We start from the raw sequence: 20957 nt of genomic DNA on the forward strand, positions 1-20957 counted from the left end.
AACTGGGTACTTTATCACAAAAAAACTGCAAACTTTGTTGCTATGTAGTCTGCTTCACCAGGTCCTCATTATTTATTATTATTTTTTTTTCTACAGAGTATACTACCAATAAGGTAGTCAGGACAGGGAGGAACAGACTACGTAGCTACTAGTAGTATATACTGTATATGCTCTTTTTTTTATTTTATCTTCTTATCTTCTAAGTTCTTTCTCCCCGATCAGCGGTCACGTGACTGCCCATCGTTCTCACTGCAATGTATACACTACAGAGGGAGGTCACGTGACCACCCGGCAGACAGAGGGAGACCTTGGCCCCTCCCTCCCTAGTACATACATCGGAGGAAGAGATCGGGCAGTCATGTGACCACTAATCAGGGATTACCACTAATAAGGCATTTAGAAGATGAATAGAAAAAAGGCATAAAGTATATGCTGCAGGTTATACTATCAGTATGGCTGGCAGTGCTTGTGTGCACTGCCTTAACCACTTTTAGGTATGCTGTCTGCAGTATAATGTACGTAGTTGCTGTGCCCAGAACAGCTTTAGTTTTTACTTTATCAAAAATAATAAAAGAAAAACATGAAATTCCTAATTTTGGAGAAAACTCTGCTCTAGAACACTGGAGCAGCCAGTCGTATGACAAACTGCATAGGCATTTGGTCATGTGATCTCTGCTTAAGGGGATAACCAGTCAGTTTGAAATTTGTCCCTCCCCTTCTGCAAAAAACACAAGCAAATTCTGAGGTATTTAGTCGAATGTGACCCCACACACACTTCACTGAGCAGCATTTTTGTTTTTTTGGAAATTCAAGTATTTCATAAAGACTTCTTCTGGGTTCGCTCTCTCCGACCACTTGAATGGCTGGGCTGCAATAATGTTGTTCCAGCACGTGCATGGGAGTCTCATCACGGCACAGAATGATGCTGTAAATGCATGCTCGTACATTATAGCTGAGCAACTCGCTATATGTATGTGTGTGTGTGTGTGTATGTATATATGTGTGTAATAAATATATATATATATATATATATATATATATATATATATATATATATATATATATATATATATATATATATATATATATATTTATTTATTTCAGCAGGGGGAAGGAAGCATTTGTGACAAGTCTGATAGTTTCGTCTGTTGAAAAAAATCTAGCTGTCGGGAATTTTTTTAAAAATTAGAACTTAATGCGGTTATAAAAGGGTCAGTTTCCAGCTTGAATAAAAGCAAAGTTTGACTTGACCTTTTTGTTCTTCCGTCATCCATATTCAAAAAGGCATTGTGTAATTTTCATGGACCCAAACCTTACAGTGACATGGTCGCCTCTGTCCACCTGGCACTCATCAGCACTAGATTTGAGAAGTTTAGTCCTTGCCTTTCACTTTGGGCTTAGTCAATTTCCACTGCATGGCCACCACATCCAGTACCTGTAATCTGGGACCTAGTACACCCATTGTTATTGGTGGTTCTTGGAGTTTTCCTCAGCAGTGTCAGGTGGGGCTGACTAACCAGCCCATTCCTTGGGGACCTCCATGTCCCTCTGGTTTTTGGCCACGTGCTCAACTCCTTGCATAGATTGATTGTAGAGGCTCTCAACATGCTCCAGCCCTATCCCCTGCAGAGTGTCTCTTACCCCCCAGTGGCATTAGGTCAGACTGGACCACTGGTCCTTGTGACTATTTCTGACTTGGATTCAGAGTCCCAGCAGTCTATTTCAGAAGAGACTGTTCTTGAAATATTGCAGTCAGCTGCCTTTACTCCAGATTTAAAGGGAGTTGTCGGATGTGATTGAGGCAGTGTGTTTTACTCAGCATTTGGAGGATCATGATGTCTGCCCTCAGCCTTGGATCTTTTAGGGCTCCTGCAGCTTCAAAGAGCTTCCCTTTTGAATCGTCTGTTTTGAGGTATGCCTATGGATTGGGTGGATGGGCCCTGTCTGAATGTGCTAGCAATTTTCCCTTTTGAGAGGGAATGCTTAGATGTTTGACTGACTTCCCACTGTTGGGCAAACAGTGTACACCTAAACAAGGACACCAGTCAAGTAGACTGCCTACTTTAAAAAAAAGTTTACCGATGGACATATCTCTTCAAATTCCAGTTTGAGCTAGTTTTGGTTCTGCTCTCTATTCTTTCTTGGCAGTGACCTTAACCACTTCCCACCCGCCATATAGCAGAATGAGGGCCGGAAGGTGCTTTCATTATCCTGACTTTGCATCATTATGACATCCAGCAGGATAAGCCGGTAGCACGGTGGTGCCAGTCTGACACACCGCATCTCCGATCCTGGTAAAGAGCCTATGACTTAGGCTCTTTACCACATGTTCAGCTGTGTCCAATCACAGCTGATCACATGGTAACCAGGAAGAGCCGTTTATCGTCTTTTCCTCAACTCGACTGCTCTCCTGACGTGGTGTCTACGCTGATAACAGCGCATTGATTATTGGTGGATACCCACTGGAGACCACCAGGTGAGCCCACCAGGGATGCCAATCAGTACCCATTAGGATGGCACTCTGTGCCCATCAGTGATGTCTGTCAGTGCCTCATAAGTGCCGCCTATCGGTATTGCCTCATCAGTGCCCGTCCACGAAGGAGAAACTTTATATACAAAGTTTTGTAACAGAAATGAAGGAAAAGTGTGTGGTGTGTTTTTTTTTTTTTTTTTTTTTTTTTTTTTTTTTTTTTTTTTCCCCTTTTTAATTTGGAGCGCAAAAAAAAAAAACAGTGGTGATGAAAGCTTTTTTTGGGAAGAAAATTATAAAAATGTGTGGGTGCAGTGTAGCATGACCGTGCAATTGTCATTCAAAATGCGACCGCACTAAAAGCTGAAAATTGGTCTGGATAGGAAGGGGTGAAAGCGCCCTGTATTGAAGCGGTTAACCACTTCAGCCCCGGAAGAATTTACCCCATTCCCGACCAGAGCACTTTTTGCGATTCGGCACTGTCGCTTTAACTGACAATTGCGCGGTCGTGCGACATGGCTCCCAAACAAAAATGTTTTTTTTTTTTTTTTTCCCCACAAATAGAGCTAGCTTTTTGGTGGTATTTGATCACCCCTGCGCTTTTTATTTTTTGCGCTATAAACAAAAGAGCGACAATTTTGAAAAAAATTCATTTTTTTTACTTTTTGCTATAATAAATATCCCCCAAAAATATATATAAAACAATTTTTTTTCCTCCGTTTAGGGCGATATGTATTCTTCTACGTATTTTTGGTAAAAAAAATCGCAATAAGCGATTGAGCGGTTTGTGCAAAAGTTATAACGTTTACAAAATAGGGGATAGTTTTATGGCATTTTTATTAATACTTTTTTTTTTTTTTTTTTTTTTATGGCGATCAGCGATTTTTATTGTGACTGCGACATTATGGCGGACACATTGGACATTTTTGACACATTTTTGGGACCATTGTCATTTATACAGCAATCGGTGCTATACAAATGCACTGATTCCTGTGTAAATGACACTGGCAGTGAAGGGGTTAACCACTAGGTGGCAGTGTAGGGGTTAAGTGTGTCCTAGGGGCATGTTTCTAACTGTAAGGGGCATGGCTGTGTGTGACACGTCACTGATCTCTGCTCTGATGACAGGGAGCAGAGATCAGTGACACCGTCACTAGGCAGAACGGAGGGATGCTCGTTTACATTAGCATCTCCCCGTTCTTCCTCCCCGTGAGGCATTCGAGTCCATGGGACCCGCGACCCGACTCGCGGAGCTTGCTGTGGGTGCGCTGGCTGCCTCTTAAAGGGGAACGTACAGGTACGTAATTCTGCCTGTACGAGCCCTTCTGCCGCAGTATATCTGCGTGAGGCGGTCAGCAAGCAGTTAATCTGTCAAACCATGTTAGTGAGCTAGTTGCCTCCAAAGGCAACTCTCCCCAGCTGGGGTGGACTCCTCTTCAGAGAACACGTGGTGCAAGTGGCTTGAGTTTGTATGCTTCAGTTGTAACTTACTTCTTGTGGGTCTTCCATGGGTCTGTGCTACTTGAATGCTGGCGACCTATCTATAGAGCCTCTAACCCCTTTTGGCATTTGAGGGATGCTGTCTCTTGCCCCGTGCTGGACACTGATCAGCAATGTGTTGGTCAGTCAGACCTTGCTGCGGCCCCAATGTAGATATTCCCAGGGAAAGGTTGGTTATATTCCACCCCTCTGTCTACTGCTTCAGCACATGCTGCCAGGTCCCTGACCTGGCTTCTAACTCGGACCTGTAAGGAGGTCTAATGGTACCTCTTCATGAAGGTGCATTCCCACTTTAAGTGGGGGGTGCTGACTATGTGCCTACTGGAGGATCGCTGGGTGGTCTCCTTTTCAGGCACTCAGGTGCAGGTAACCCCCTTTTAGCCCTCAGGCTAATTCCTTGTTTCTGGTATTCTTTGGTTGCTCCTACTCATTCTCCTCTATGCTTTGTCTCAGGTCTCTGCACCTTCCCTAGCCTGTTGCATATACTGGTTAAGTTTTTGGAACATAACTGGAGATGTGAGAGAATAATTCTATACATATACGTAATCGAGCCATTGCACAGTATACAGGCCACAACTGAAGCCCCTTATACCTCATAGGTTGACAACGATTGCAGGCCCCCCCCCCCCCAAAGACCCCATACACCCTTTACAATTTTTGTCTGATTTCCTTTTTAGATTTACCAAAAACATGTAGTGCAAGGGTCTGCCTGATTGCATACAAATTGAAACACTTAAGGTTTGACCTCCCATTATTATATGGTTTTGATAAATCTGAAGAGGAGAAGTCTACAGACAATTGTATAGTGTGTATCCAGCTGTAAAATTAAACCCAAGAAAAATATCTAACTTTGTCACTCCTCTGCATAACTGTTCATGGCCTTTTTGCATGCAGGCACTGAATACAAAGGAATGATTTACTTTACATAATTTAACCTGAAATATCTGATTACACAGACCAGGTTTCATATTCTAGAGTCTAGACAACTGCAGGCCATAGGGTAGGGATATGCAATTAGTGGACCTCCAGCTGTTGCAGAACTACAAGTCCCACGAGGCATGGCAAGACTCTGACAGCCACAAGCATGACACCCAGAGGCATGATGGGACTTGTAGTCTGGCAACAGCTGGAGGTCCGCTAATTGCATATCCCTGCCATAGGGGATAGTGCTGTTTGTTTTGTGCCTGACATATTGACACAATTTCTTTACCTGTTACTAGTCACTGTGGGGTTTTGTGTTATCCAATTGGTAACCACGTGTTTTTATTCTGTGCATGTACTAAAAACAATTTTTACCTAATACCTTTCTTCTGATTTTTTTATTTTTTTTTTTTCCTTAGTACAAAGTCCTGATGGCTTTCCTGGTTATGTAAGTATTAAACATGCTGCCAGGTTTCATTTTTCCATATGGAAAGATTGCCAGGTTGACAGTGTCTTAGATTTTTGTTGATGAAATTTTACCCTTTTTGAAATCTAAAGAAAATGAGCAATATACCCTCACTGGCCACTTTGAGGTACACGTGATCAATTGCTTGGTAACACAAATTGCTAATCAGCCAATCACAGGGCAGCAACTCAATGCATTTAGGCATATAGATGTGGTGAAGACTACTTGCTGATCAATCTGAGCATTAAAATGGGGATAAAAGGGGATTTAAGTGACTTTGAAAGTGGCATGGTTGTTGGTGTCAGACAGCTAGTCTGAGTATTTTAAAAAATTGCTGATCTAGTGAAATTTTCACACACAACTATCTCTAGGGTTTACAGAGAATGGTCCGAAAAAGAGCGAAAATATAAAGTGAGCGGCAGTTGTGGGGAGAAAAATACCTTGTTGATGTCAGGAGAATGGGCAGACTGGTTCAAGATGATAGAAAGGCAACTAACTCAAATCGCTGCTCGTTAAACCAAGGTGCGCCGAGTACCTCTGAGATATCTCCTGAAAGCATAACACATGAAACCTTGAAGCAGATGGGCTTCAGCAGCAGAAGACCTCCTTGGGTGTCAGCTAAGAACAGAAAACTGAGGCTGCAGTTCGCACAGGCTCACAAAAATTGGACAATAGAATAGGAAAAAAGTTGCCTGAAAAAAAAAAAAAGTGTCAGAAACAACATGAAAGCATGAATCCATCCTGCGTTCTATCAACGGTTCAGGCTGCTGCTGGTGGTGATGTAATGGTGTGGGCGATTTTCTCTTTGCACACTTTGGGCCCCTTCGTGTACCAATTGAGCATCGTTTTGAGGCCGTGGCCTACCTGAGTATTGTTCCTGACCATGTCCATCCCTTTATAACTATAGTGTACCCATCTTCTGATGGCTTCTTCCATCGGGATAATGCACCATGTCACAAAGCTCAAATTGGTTTTATGAACATGACAATGAGTTTACTGTACTCCAATGGCCTCCACAGTCAGAGCACCTTTAAGATGTAGTGGAACGGGGGATTTGCATCAAGGATGTGCAGCTGAGTGATGCTATTGTCTCAGAATTGACCAAAATCTGAGGAATGTTTCCAACACTTTGAATCTATGCCACAAAGCATTAAGGCAGTTTTGAAGGCAAAAGGGGGTCCAACCTGGTACTAGCAAGGTGTAACTAATAAAGTGGATTGTGAGCGTGTGTGTGTGGGGGTTTTTTTTTTTGTTTTTTTTTGGGGGGGGGTTGAATTTATTTGTAAAATGTTTGAACATGTCTTTGGATCCTTCTAATAAGTGTCCTTGCTGAACACTGATCTTGTTGTATTGGGCAGTAGGCAGGGCTTGGCCCTTAAAGTGATTGTAAAGGATAGTTTTTTTTAAAAAACGTCAGTTACCTCCACTGTGCAACTCGTTTTGCACAGAGTGGCCCCAAACATCTCCTTCTGGGATCCCCCGGCGGCTCTCGCGGCTCCTCTCCTGCATCAAATGACCCCCTAGGAGAAGCGCTCTCCTGAGGGGGTTTCCTTGCGGGCGCGCTCCCGAGTCCAACATTTGCGTCCACAGACACGAATGCTGGACTCGGCCCCGGCACCCGCGTCATTGCATTTAATTGACAAAAGCGGGAGCCAAAGGCTGCGCTGCTATCAATCCAATCAACAGCCTGGACCCCATGGAGAAAGGGACAACGCATCCCCGACGAGGAGATGAAGGAGCTCAGGTAAGTAAAAGGGTGGGGGGGGGGGGCTGGGGGTCAGGTGACTGCCATAGGATGCATTAAGGTGAAAAACACAAGGGTTTACAACCCCTTTAAACCATGAAGGGTTAAAGCTGAACCCCAGCCTTCCCTCTTGGTCTTGCACAGTTAGACAGGCTTCTCTTCTCCTTTAAAGAAATTGCTTGCTCTGATTTCACTGCATACCGTGAGCTTCTCAAAGTGTGTATAAGAAGCTCCAGCAAGTAACATGGAGCCCTCCCATTTCCTGTAGAACTGTTTGGTAGAAACACAACTCGTCGTGTTTGGAGGAGAGAGAATGCTGAGTTGCAACCAAAGAACTCCATACCTACTGTGAAGCATGGGAGTGGCAACATCATGCATTGGGGCTGTTTCTCTGCAAAGGGAACAGGATGACTGATCTGTGTACATAAAAGAATGAATGGGGCCATGTATCCTGAGATTTTGAGTGCAAACCTCCTCCCAACAGCAAGGGCATTGAAGATGAAACGTGGCTGGGTCTTTCAGCATGACAATGATCCCAACCACTGCCTGGGCAACGAAGGAGTGGCTTCGTAAGAAGCCTTTCAAGGTCCTGGAGTGGCCTAGCCATTCTCCAGATCTTAACCGCATAGAAACCTTGGAGGAAGTTGAAAGTCCGTGTTGCCCAGCGACAGCCCCAAAACATCACCTCTCTAGAGGAGATCTGCACGGAGGAATGGGCCAACATACCAGCAACAGTGTGTGACAATCTTGTGAAGACTTACAGAAAACGTTTGACCTCTGTCATTGCCAACAAAGGATATATAACAAAGTGTTGATGAACTTTTGATATTGACCAAATAATTATTTTCCACCATAATTTGCAAATTCTTTCAAAAATCAGACAATGTGATTTTCTGGATTTGTTTCCACATTTTGTCTCTCATAGTTGAGGTATACCTATGATGACAATTACAGGCCTCTCTCCTCCTTTTAAGTGGGAGAACTTGCACAATTGGTGGCTGACTAAATACTTTTTTGCCCCACTGTAAGCTCAGTTTATTGGTAAAAAGAAGAGTGAAATGCAAGATGTCGGTGGTTCTAAAAAGAGGTCTGCTTGGCGACTTCAAAATAAGAATATCCAATAAGATATTCAATATAAAATGGGCAGGTTTTATATACATATTATTTATATAGCATGTTTGTGAGAGGGGAGGGTGGAACTAGAGAGGGTAAAATATATAAGCAGATTAAACTTCAGCTTTTAAAGGAAAATAAATCAGAATTGCTATGAGTTTCCTGGCTAATAAGAGTAATGATGTGGTATGTGGGTTTTTTTTTTTTTTTTGCATTATTTGAAGTTCAAAATTAATTATGGCTTCACTTTAAAATGTAATTATAAGACAAATTAGTCCAGTTATGGTTTTTAAAATATTGCTGAGGTCATTGCTTGAAGTCTTTTGTATTGGGGTCTCACAGCATGCACAGCAGAAACCATTCCTCCTAATTCATGCTGATGAAACATTGTGAGTTAAAATTGTATGGCCCCATCATGTTAACATAACAAAGAGTATACTATGTTGTATATGTTGCATTGATAAATGTCAGTGAAAATATCAGATAATCCAGTGTAATTTTATAGATTACCTGAAGATAAATTACCCATTAGAATGACAGTTTGGTGTATCTAAGATCAAAATTTAAACTCCTAAGTTCTCTCATCCCTGCTACAGCCCCAGAGATATTGACCATGTATGGCTGGCATTCCCTGCACATAGCAAAGCACATCACTCTAGAGTTGCTGTACTCAGACCAGTAACTATTCAAATTTACAAATGTTTGGCAGGTAATGGTTCACTTGCACTCACTAGCCACATATTAGGTACACATGTTCATTTGCTTGGAACACAAATTGCTAATCGGCCAAATACATGACAGCAACTCAATGCATTTAGGCATCTAGACCTGGTAAAGAACACTTGTTCAAACTGAGCATCAGAATGGGGAAGAAAGGGGGTTTAAGTGACCGAGGAATGGTCCAGGAAAAAAAAAAATATATCCAGTGAGCGGCAGTTGTGTAGACAAACATGTCCTGTTGATGTCGATGGGCAGACTGGTGCGAGATGATAGAAGGGCAACAGCAACTCCAATAACCTTTCGTTGCAACCAAGGTATGCAGAATACCATCTTTGAATGCACAACACATTGAACCTTGAAGCAGATGGGCTACAGCAGCAGAAGACCACACCAGGTGCCACTCCTGTCAGCTAAGAACCAGAAACTGAGGCTATAATTTGCACAGGCTCACCAAAATTGGACAATAGAATATTGGAAAAACATTGCCTGGTCTGAGTCTCCATTTCAGCTGCAACATTCAGATGGGTCAGAATTTGGCATACACATGAAAGCATAAATCCATCCTACCTTGTATCAACTATTCAGGCTGGTGGTGTAATATGGTAGGGGGTAGTTTCTTGCCACACTTTGGGCCTCTTGGTACCAATTGAACATCGCTTAAACGCCATGGCCTACCCCGAGTATTATTGCTGACCATGTCCATTCCTTTATGACTACTTCTGATGGCTACTTCCTGCAGGATAATGCACCATGTCAAAGCTCATTCATCTGTAACTGGTTTCTTGAACATGACCATGAGTTCACTGTACTCCAATGGCCTCCAGTCACCAGATCTCAATCCAATAGAGCACCTTTGGGATGGTGGAAAGGGAGATTCGCATCATGGATGTGCAGCCGACATCTGCAGCAAATGTGTGATCAGCTAGTGTGTAAATATGGACCAAAATCTGAGGAATGTTTCCAACACTTTGTCGAATCTATGCCATGAAGAATGAAGGTGTACCTTTTATAAATTGGCCGGTGAGCGTATATGTGCAGTAGGTTTCAAGTGTGCATTTACTGGGATAGATAATTGGTGGTGTGTTTTTTAGTGCATGTGTTTGGTAGTTCTGGGCTCATTATTTTTTTTTTTTTTGCTTGCCCATTTAGCGCCATGTATATATAACCAAGTGTAGCGCTAAAAAATGAGAAAGAAAATATTGCTATACCACATATAATAGCAAAATGAATTGTGAAAAGATAGTGTTTTGTATACTTTGTGAACATTCATACATATAGAACACTTATGTTATAAAGCCTTAGGGTCACCAAAAGTGATAACAGGATGTAAAAATGGCAATAAAGTCCAAAACTGAATGTGCAGATACGGTGAACATAAATTTTGCAATGGTGATAAATTCCAAAACATATACTCGTGAGAGATTTCTGTATGTAATCCAACATGTGCTGACAGACCCTTGTGCGAAACCGCCACCTAGGATGACTGGAGGCTTACCAGAAAGTTGGGACCCACCTAGCATACGCTATATGGGTCAAACAGGCTTGGATTGCTCACTGGCAATGAAGGTAGGGAACCAAGGGCTGGTGAATGGTGAAGTTGTAACGTTGCTATCCCAAAGAGGTCTTCTTCATATGGAAGCTCGGACACCAACAGACATTACCCACATGTAATGAAGAAGGGGCTCACAGCGTAATTCCGTAAACCATAAAAAATTTATTAAAAGGAAAAACACTTACATTTCAGAATAAAAAGCGCTTGCAAGTAAAATGGCGGCAGTGGAGTCCTCCCGACGCGTTTCGTCATACAAGACTTCGTCTGGGGTCTTGTATGACGAAACGCGTCGGGAGGACTCCACTGCCGCCATTTTACTTGCAAGCGCTTTTTATTCTGAAATGTAAGTGTTTTTCCTTTTTAATAAATTTTTTATGGTTTACGGAATTACGCTATGAGCCCCTTCTTCATTACATGTGGGTAATGTCCGTTGGTGTCCGAGCTTCCATATGAAGAAGACCTCTTTGGGATAGCAACGTTACAACTTCACCATTCACCAGCCCTTGGTTCCCTACCTTCATTGCCAGTGAGCAATCCAAGCCTGTTTGACCCATATAGCGTATGCTAGGTGGGTCCCAACTTTCTGGTAAGCCTCCAGTCATCCTAGGTGGCGGTTTCGCACAAGGGTCTGTCAGCACATGTTGGATTACATACAGAAATCTCTCACGAGTATATGTTTTGGAATTTATCACCATTGCAAAATTTATGTTCACCGTATCTGCACATTCAGTTTTGGACTTTATTGCCATTTTTACATCCTGTTATCACTTTTGGTGACCCTAAGGCTTTATAACATAAGTGTTCTATATGTATGAATGTTCACAAAGTATACAAAACACTATCTTTTCACAATTCATTTTGCTATTATATGTGGTATAGCAATATTTTCTTTCTCATTTTTTAGCGCTACACTTGGTTATATATGATTTATTACAAATTTTCTATTTGTTGTGTTAGCTGCTTACATCTATGACTTTTTTGGAGTAAGCGCATGGTTTATAGGTTTTTTTATGCACATTTAGCGCCATGTAACCTTTCATACTGATGAGATTAAGAATGCTGACTATCAAACTAATTTTTAAGATTCCTACACTTTTTTTTTTTTCTCTCCTCCAGGGCACACCAGCATATCAGTTGAATACTAAATTAAAGCTGTGGCAGGTATGATGTCCAAGAACTCAAAGGTGCCTGTACTTCCTGCCTGCAAGCAGCTTTTTCAGCATCCTCCCAAAAGCCTCTGTGTCCTCTAAAGTTACAGTCCAAGTGCCAGGCTGTTCTTGTTAGGCAGAGCTCCAGCTCTTCTTTCAGGGCACAGTTATACAAGATTCTCTTCTCCATTAAAGAAATGATGGTGAGGCTTGCCTACATCCTCTCCTCCGCACATTACTGTTTTAGGTTGCCTCGCAAGCCAAATCATTGTGAAAAGCCATTTGGAATGTGTGGGTATAGGACATGGTGGCACGCTCCATTACTATATGGAAGGATCAGAGTTTTGTCTGAGAACAGCCTGGCATTTTGGAGGAGGACTAGAGGATGCTAAAAGCTGCTGCCGGTATGTACCTCTGAGTACCTGCTCTGCATACCAGTCAACAGGTTTCAGTTTTTTTAAGGCTCGTGCACACTGCAGCTCAAAAAGCTGCTCTTGCAGGCATTTGAGCTTTATTTCAGCCTGAAGAAGCTTGTACTTTTTTTGGGCTCTTTTGCATGGGTTTTTTTTTTTTTTTTTTTTTTTTTTTTTTTTTGAGCTTCTTTGAGCAGAAGTGTTTTTCACAAACCTCTCTACTCCCATAAAAAAATGTTTTGTGTTTTTCGAGCTTCTTTGAGCTTTTTTTTTCTTGTGCATTTTCGCGCACTTGGGCGTCTCCTCGTAAGCTCATCTCAAACACAAGTTTGGTGTTTATTTTCCTGCCTGTAAGAGCATATGCCTGTAAACTCCTGAAAAAGCCATAATGTGCATGGACACATTGGCTAACATGAAGGGGAGTTTCCAGGCAAAAAAAATAAGCACTCAAAAGCCTGTACGGGGCTGCTTCTTTAGAGCTGCAGTGTGTATGAGCTCTTAAAGGAATAGTCTTTTTAAAATCTGTGTAAAGAGAGCAGTAGAGGAATAGAGGTTATTACTGAAATATATATATTTGAGGCCTTGAGTATTGTCAACAGCATTTTTTCCACCCACTGTTTTTCTTATCTTATTTTATTAAACAATTTCACTTTTTTTTTTATTTAGACACAGAAAAATCTGCTGATGAACACACTTCATAAACTTCATGACAAATTGGCAAAGACCGCAGGTAATGCATATAAGTTTATCTTCTATGTTGTGCATTTACTTTTCAGTGAGTCCCACAAAAGTAAGAGCACATTCTTTTTCTGAAAATGAATCTATTGATCCTTTTGGAGATCCTGTACATTTGTAGACGTATAATGGAACACACGCTTTGTGGAATAGTAACCTAAAAAGGTTAGAAATCTGTATGTTCTGGATTGACAGCTCAAACAAATGATTTAGGAAGGTTGGCATGACAGCCAACCATCCAGTATTCGCATATTTACACAGTGACATCCTCCATACTTAAAGTGTGAATTGCAACCCTGTACTGACGTGGAAAAAACATTCAACAAAAGTAGACCGATTTGTCATTACAACCCTTGTAAAATCGGAGGGGAAAATGTACACCACTTTGAACATGTTAATTTGGGCCGATTTAAAATCTTACATAGTACTTTAATATTTACTACATGCAGATAGCTATCCCATATGCAAGTGGTTTTTAGAGGCTCATTAGGTGTCATTAACCTGAATACCAGGGAGAGTAGATTATGCACACTACAGACTCGCTCAGAGGAGAAACTCACACCTTTCTCTTTCATTCTTCGGACACAGTGCCTCCTTAATCTTGACCATTGGGTTATATTGCCTCCGCCGGAGTAGGATTAGGCAGAACAAAAAACAGCTCTTTTAGCTTTTTGTCTTCCATGCATTTTCTCCTGGAAAATCTACAGTCAACTGCCGGGCTGGATAATCTAGATCCAGTTGTCTCCCCAGTCCAGCCAGCGCGTGCAGACCGCAGCTACGCGCTAGATCGGTCACAACATAGCCTCAACGGACGGAGGCTGGCCCGCGGCTTAAACGTCTCGCAGGGTCACATACAAATGGACTCTGGTCGGAGTCGCAGTGGTCCCTTGGCCGACAGCCCCTGCTTCGGTGGCAAAGTTCTGTCTGGAGGGTCACCTGCACCATGGATCGGTAACTACAGGCCCCCCCTCTCCTCCTTTGTGCGGTTTGGAGTGGACACGTGTACCTTCCAGGGATGGTCGGACCTGCCTGCAGGATCCCTCCTCCCATCCTAAAGTCCCTTGGTTAGGCTGGGCTTCCCCCTCCTCCCACGGATTGGTGGGAGTCCCAGGCAGTAGAGACCCGCCATAATTCTGGATGTTGTGTCCTGCCCTGGCGGTATGGGGGGGGGGGGTTCCAGTGCAGCAGAGACCCCTAGGTGCATGCCCTGCTGTGAGGTAGTGTGCAGTTTGGGGGTCCCAGTGCAGAGAGCGCAGCAGTGCAGAGTGCACAGCGGTCTCCCCTTAATTGTTAGCCTGCCTGGTGGAGTACAGTATCTTTTTGGTGCCTTCAACATCGCTGCAGAGGGTGCAGTGATGTTGAAGGCACACAGGATCCTGGCAGCATGCTTCAGCATGTCAAATGGCCGGTGGCCATGTTTGAGAGGTCCGATGACATCACGGCGGCCAATTTCCCTTTGGCTGTTCTCTGGCCGGCGGGCCATGTTTCTGTAGCTGATGACACCACAGCGGCCATTTTTCCTTAGTCTAGTGAGACGCTGGAGAGGGCTGAAGCCTCGTTGAGATGCCAGGGCTCCTCTTACACTTCTCCTCTTCCTGCACGGGATGGATTAAATAGATGCCGACCATTGGTGTTTGCTGGGTCTGAATTATGGCGCTCTTCGGGTTGGGAGCGTGAGTCTTTGGAGGTCCTTCTGTATCTCCCTCTCTGCTTATGGGTACTTGGTGGTGCCAAAGATTCCTTTTTGTACTACAGGGTCTTCTTTCCTATGGAGCCTCAGGGTCACATCTCACCCACTGATCCCCCTCATGGAGGTGGCAGGATCCTTGAACCCCCGCTTCCCATGGTTGCGCTGACGATGATCTTTGAGTCATTGGTATCCTGAGTGGAAGTAGTGTTGGGCAAAGACCCAGGAAGAAGCGTCCCCCGCCTTCCCCTGCTCAGTCTCTCATCTGATTCTTAGCCTGATGCCCCTGGGGACGTGGCCCGTCCAGGGGGGTTTAATATCTCGCCCCCTGACACGTCCAATAGTGAGGTTGAGTCCTCCGGTCTCAACAGTGAGTGAAAAAGTGCTGGTGGACGCACATGTTACTGCGGTGCGGGAGACTCTAAAGATGGAGGATGCAGCTGACAGGGCCACAAATGTGGCTGTGTCCTTTGGTGCGCATAAGTCACCTCGCGCACCAAAGGTGTTTCCTTGTCTGCCTTATTTTGATAGGTTTACCTATATGGGAACAACCAAAGTCACCCTTTGTGGTCTCCAAGCGTTTCTCAGTACACTACCCCTTTGAAGAATCCCTTTTAAAAAAGTGGACCCTCCTGTTTCCAGGTTGAATAAAGCAGCCATGATCCCAGTAGAAGAATCCCCGTCCTTTTTAAGGACCTGGCTGACAGGAAAGCGGAGGCTGTGGCACTCGGCATGTTTTCTATGGCTGGTTCCGCATTACTACACATCCTTGCCTTGGTCCTGGTGTTGCAGACCCTAACTGAATGGGCCAAGCTTTTGCGCAAGGGTCTGGGTAGTGAGCAGGTTCCTGCTGCTTATGTTGATTTAGTGGACCAGTTGGTCCATGGGCTGCAGTATATTTGTGATGCAGCTCCTGTGCTGTCCAAGCTTTCTGTTTCAGCGGTGGTGATTAGGCATGTGCTGTGGCTTAAGAATTGTTCGGCACACCAATCCTCTAAGAAAGCTCTCATTGATCTGCCCTTACCCTGGATGACATCATTAAGGGTGTCACGGGGAGGGGCCGGACGCTTCCTCGGCTACCATCTCCAGTTGGATCAGACAGACTATTCTATTTAACGGTCGGGTTCCTCCTCTGCCTGTCACGGCGCATTCTATTTGGGCGCCTACTACTTCTTGGGCCTTCCATCATCAAGCGTCAATATCACAGGTTTGTAAAGCGGCCACTTGGTCGTTGGTGCATACCTTCACTAAATTAAATAAAGTAGATATTTTGGCATCCGCGGATGCTTCTTTTGGCCGCAAGGTTTTGCAGGCTGCTGGTTTAAGAGGGGCATTCCCTCGAGGGGGTGTGTGGTGTGTGTTCCCTTTTTTTTTTTTTTTTTTTTTTTTTTTAATACTCAGATTGGCTCCTGTGACCTGGTTTAGGGCTCTTGTGGTTAGCCTTGGGTTATATGCCCACCCCTCATTTTTCTTTGGCACTGCTTTTGGACGTCCCAATGATCAAGATTAAGGAGGTGCTGTGTCCGTCGAACAAAAGAGAAAATGGGATTTTTGTACTGACCTTTAAAATTAATTTTCTCTGAGTTAATTGACGGACACCGCACCCACCCCTGAAGTTTTTGATAATTCTATTACTGCTTGCTACTAAACTGAATATCTAGAGTAGGAAGGTATATACTGACTGATGACAGCCCATGGGCATAGCCAGGTGGTGTGTTTGTTTGTTTTTTTTTTTTTTTCTGCCTAGTCCTAATCTTGCGGAGGTGATATAACCCAGTGGTCAAGATTAACCACTTAAGGACCAAGCCTCTTTTTAAAATGTGGTGTTTTATAATTTTTTTATTTTTGCTAGAAAATTAGTTCGATCCCCCAAACATTATACATTTTTATTTTTTTCCCCCCTAACACCCTAGAGAATAAAACGGCAGTTGTTGCAATACTTTGTAAGACCGCTGCGCAAATACGGCAAATACACCTTTTTAATTTAAAAAAAAATAAGACAACAGTAAAGTTTGCCCAATTGTCTTTGAAAGATAATTTTACGCCGAGTAAATTGATACCCAACATGTCACGCTTCAAAATTGCGCCCACTCGTGGAATGCGACAAACTTTTACCCTTAATCTCCATAGGCGACGTTTAAAAAATTCTACAGGTTGCATGTTTTGAGTTAGAGGAGAGCTAGAATTATTGCTCTTGCTCTACCGATCGCGGCGATACCTCACGTGTGGTTTGAACACCGTTTTCATATGCGGGTGCTACTCACATATGCGTTCGCTTCTGCACATGAGCTCGGCAGGATGGGGTGCAGGACAGGACCACTCAAAAAGACCTCAGATCTCATATTTACACTAATATGCAGTAAAAAAAAAGGCCCTTTTTAAGAGCTATGGTCGAAATGACGTTTTGACGTCGCTTCTGCCCTGCAATGGTATGGAGATGGGTGAGGGCCATCTTCCCCTCGCTCGTCTCCATACCCAGCATGTGAAAGGATCCGATCACCACTGCCGCCACCTCTGGTTAGCGGCGGAGGGCACTGTAGCGCGGAAGGAGGGGGGGCCCTCTCCCGCCACTGATAAAACTGATCTTGCGGAAAATCCGTTGCAGAGACCACTTTTTATCTGAAAGCGGACCGCCGGCCGAAGAAGAGGATACCGGGGTTATGACAGCTAGCTGCTGCCATAATGATATTCCTCTTCAAAGTTTAAGACTTATATCGGCGTCCTGTGGTAAGTGGTTAAGGAAGCGCTGTCTGTCGAACTCGGAGAAATGGATTTTTTTTTTTTTTTCAGATTATACATTTTCTTTGAAGAGGTGAGATTACACAGAAGCATGTTAGTTTTGCCTAAGAGGGCCAAGAACACATGGCTCCATCACTGTAAGGCAGTGATGATGACCCCCCCCCCAACCACCATTGGTGTACAGTGACAAAGATACCAGAAAGAATACATCTTTTGGTATGAACAAATATTTAATTGAGATATATCTTTTTTTTTTTTTAACAAAAAAAAAAAAAAAATGTATCCTGTTCCATTTAAAGTATAAAATCCCTTTCACGCCTAAGCCTATTTCTGACATTTTGGTGTTTAAAATCTGTATTTTTTGCTAGAAAATTACTTAGAACCCCCAAACATTATATAAAGTGGGGGCGGAAAGTATTCAGACCCCCTTAAATTTTTCACTTTTATATTGCAGCCATTTGCTTAAATCATTTTAACTTCATTTTTTTTTTTTTCCTCAATGTACACACAGCACCCCATATTGACAGAAAAACACAATTGTTGACATTTTTGCAGATTTATTAAAAAAGAAAAATTAAAATATCACATGGTCCTAAGTATTCAGACCCTTTGCTGTGACACTCATATATTTAACTCAGGTGCTGTCCATTTCTTCTGATCATCCTTGAGATGGTTCTACACCTTCATTTGAGTCCAGCTGTGTTTTGATTATACTGATTGCACTTGATTAGGAAAGCCACACACCTGTTTATATAAGACCTTACAGCTCCCAGTGCATGTCAGAGCAAATGAGAATCATGAGGTCAAAGGAACTGCCTAAAGTGCTCAGACAGAATTGTGGCAAGGCACAGATCTGGCCAAGGTTACAAAAAAAAAAATTCTCCTGCACTTAAGGTTCCTAAGAGCACAGTGGCCTCCATAATACTTAAATGGAAGACGTTTGGGACGACCAGAACCCTTCCTAGAGCTGGCCGTCCCGCCAAACTGAGCTATCGGGGGAGAAGAGCCTTGGTGAAAGGTGAAGAAGAACCCAAGATCACTGTGGCTGAGCTCCAGAGATGCAGTCGGGAGATGGGAGAAAGTTGTAGAAAGTCAACCATCACTGCAGCCCTCCACATGTGCCCTCCAGGCACTGCTCATCACCTGTCCAATACAGTATTGCTCAGTATTTAGTAGACGCACCCTTTTGATCTAATACAGTCACGAGTCTTTTTGGGAAAGATGCAACAAGTTTTTCACACCTGGATTTGGGGATCCTCTGCCATTCCTCCTTGCAGATCCTCTCCCGTTCTGTCAGGTTGTACGGTAAACGTTGGACAGCCATTTTTAGGTCTCTCCAGAGATGCTCAATTGGGTTTAAGTCAGGGCTCTGGCTGGGCCATTCAAGAACAGTCACGGAGTTGCTGTGAAGCCACTCCTTCATTATTTTAGCTGTGTGCTTAGGGTCATTGTCTTGTTGAAAGGTAAACCCTCGGCCCAGCCCGAGGTCCTGAGAACTCTGGAGAAGGCTTTTGTCCAGGATATCCCTGTACTTGGCCGCATCCATCTTTCCCTCGATTGCAACCAGTCGTCCTGTCCCTGCATCTGAAAAACAACCGCACAGCATGATGCTGCCACCATCATGCTTCACTGTTGGAACTGTGATGAGGTGATGAACAGTGCCTGGTTTTCTCCACACATACTGCTTATTAAGGCCAAAAAGTTCTATCTTGGTCTCATCAGACCAAAGAATCTTATTTCTCACCATCTTGGAGTCCTTTAGGTGTGTGTGGGGTTTTTTTTTTTTTTGTTGCAAACTCTATGTGGGCTTTCATGTGTCTTGCACTGAGGAGAGGCTTCCATCGGGCCACTCTGCCATAAAGCCCCGACTGGTGGAGGGCTGCAGTGATGGTTGACTTTCTACAACTTTCTCCTGACTGCATCTCTGGAGCTCAGCCACAGTGATCTTTGGGTTCTTCTTTACCTCTCTCACCAAGGCTCTTCTCCCCCGATAGCTGTTTGGCCGGGCGGCCAGCTCTAGGAAGGGTTCTGGTCGTCCCAAACGTCTTCTATTTAAGGATTATGGAGGCCACTGTGCTCTTAGGAACCTTAAGTGCAACAGAATTTTTTTTTTTTTTTTTGGTAACCTTGGTCAGATCTGTGCCTTGCCACAATTCTGTCTCTGAGCACTTCAGGCAGTTCCTTTTGACCTCATGATTCTCATTTGCTTTGACATGCACTGTGAGCTGTAAGGTCTTGTATAGACAGACGTGTGGCTTTCCTAATCAAGTCCAATCAGTATAATCAAACACAGCTGGCCTCCCCCACTGTAGGTGTGCAGTTTTCAATATTGCAGCCTTCTGTGTACAGGGTTTTCAATTTCCTGTTAAGATGGAGTCAGCTTCTTCCTTTTGGTGTTTTTTTTTTTTTTTTTTTGTTTTTGTTTTTTTCTTCTGGGGAGACTTCCTATTCATGTCTGTTCTGTAGACACTGCAGGAAGTCAAAGGAAATTAATTGAAAGTGAGGTAAATCTGGTCCTGGACAGTTACCGGAGCAATTTGGTCCCATTTAGACTGTTTCTCTTCTACTTTAGTTCCAGTGAAAACTCAGGCTATTAAGATATATTTACGGTTTAAAGTTGCTGGTATTCATTTTTTTTTGGTTTCATAAATCTTACAGGAGATTATATCTGTGGTGATGCAGAATTTGGTCGTATTTCCGTCCAGGAGGCAGCTGAATATTTACAGGTTAGTACTGTCCTAGTTCTCAGTTGCTACTGGCTGTTGACAGATGAAAGATCCGTAATACTTTTTATATTGAAAAATTTAGACCTAAAGGGATCCGTTTTTGAAATTTAATTTGTATGCCTTGTAAAGCATACAGGGAGTAGTCTGCTTGTTTAAGCCTTGTTGTAGTGAACCAACTTGCCAGTAATCTGATGGTCCGAGAACCCCTATCGCCTAGGTTTGCTGTGTGTGTGATATTCTATCAAAGTATGTGCTTACTGTTTCCTTTTGGAATTTCATTTCTAATGCAACTTAATTCTAAATTGAACAGGGTCTAGGTCAAGAATATATCGGTGAGTTTAACAACTCTTTGAGCTGGATTTTACAGTCTGGGAAAGATGTTGGAATAAAGTAAGTATATGATTTATTATAAAACTACATGCATAGTGTTACAAGCTTTCATGTTAATTGCAGGATACAAATTCAGACTCCGTTTCCTGCAGGAGGATTTGGACAAACGAATTGTGGACCAGCCCAGTCTGACCCCCCCCCCTCCTCCCAGCATGCCTCAGGTTTTTTTCCCTAGTGTCCTGGGAGGATGGACACCTTTTTTAATTGTATACCACAGGACACACATGACTTCACATATATCTGTCTACTTGGGTTATGCTGCCATCTTCAGGTGAATGGGCAGTGGCCAAAAAAGCAGGTATCCCTTCCCTGGCCCCCTTTCGGCTTAATTGAGTCTCAGCTTTTAGATTACTTTGGTGTTGTCTGTCTGAGGAGTTCCCTTAATTCTTGATAGTTAACACCCTGATGGTCTAAGAGGTGGGCTTCAACTAGATCAGCCACCAAGGCCTGATGGCCAAGGGAGGACTGTACCTACAGTTATCCCCTGTATTTTGAAGGAGAGGAGAAAATACATTTAATCCTATTAGCTTGCAAGCAAACCCTGAGAAACATTCATAAAAAGTCCATATTATACATGAGCATAAGTCTTAGTTGTCAGACAGGCACTCGATGGGTGAGCAAATGCTTAGGGCA

The 20957-nt window shown here is 43.3% G+C and overlaps 1 protein-coding gene across 1 annotated transcript in view; it reads left to right on the plus strand.

The window, feature by feature from the left end:
* The window catches only part of LEMD3 (LEM domain containing 3), an 89211-nt gene that overhangs the window by 18000 nt on the left and 50254 nt on the right, over positions 1–20957 (plus strand). The window contains exons 2-5 of the mRNA XM_073620127.1: positions 5311–5339; positions 12714–12777; positions 19867–19934; positions 20245–20324. Coding sequence (XP_073476228.1) covers positions 5311–5339; positions 12714–12777; positions 19867–19934; positions 20245–20324 — 241 coding nt within the window. The remainder of the gene's footprint in view (positions 1–5310; positions 5340–12713; positions 12778–19866; positions 19935–20244; positions 20325–20957) is intronic.

The sequence above is a fragment of the Aquarana catesbeiana genome, linkage group LG03 (genome assembly GCF_042186555.1).
Source record: "Aquarana catesbeiana isolate 2022-GZ linkage group LG03, ASM4218655v1, whole genome shotgun sequence".
NCBI classification, from domain to species: Eukaryota; Metazoa; Chordata; class Amphibia; order Anura; family Ranidae; genus Aquarana; species Aquarana catesbeiana.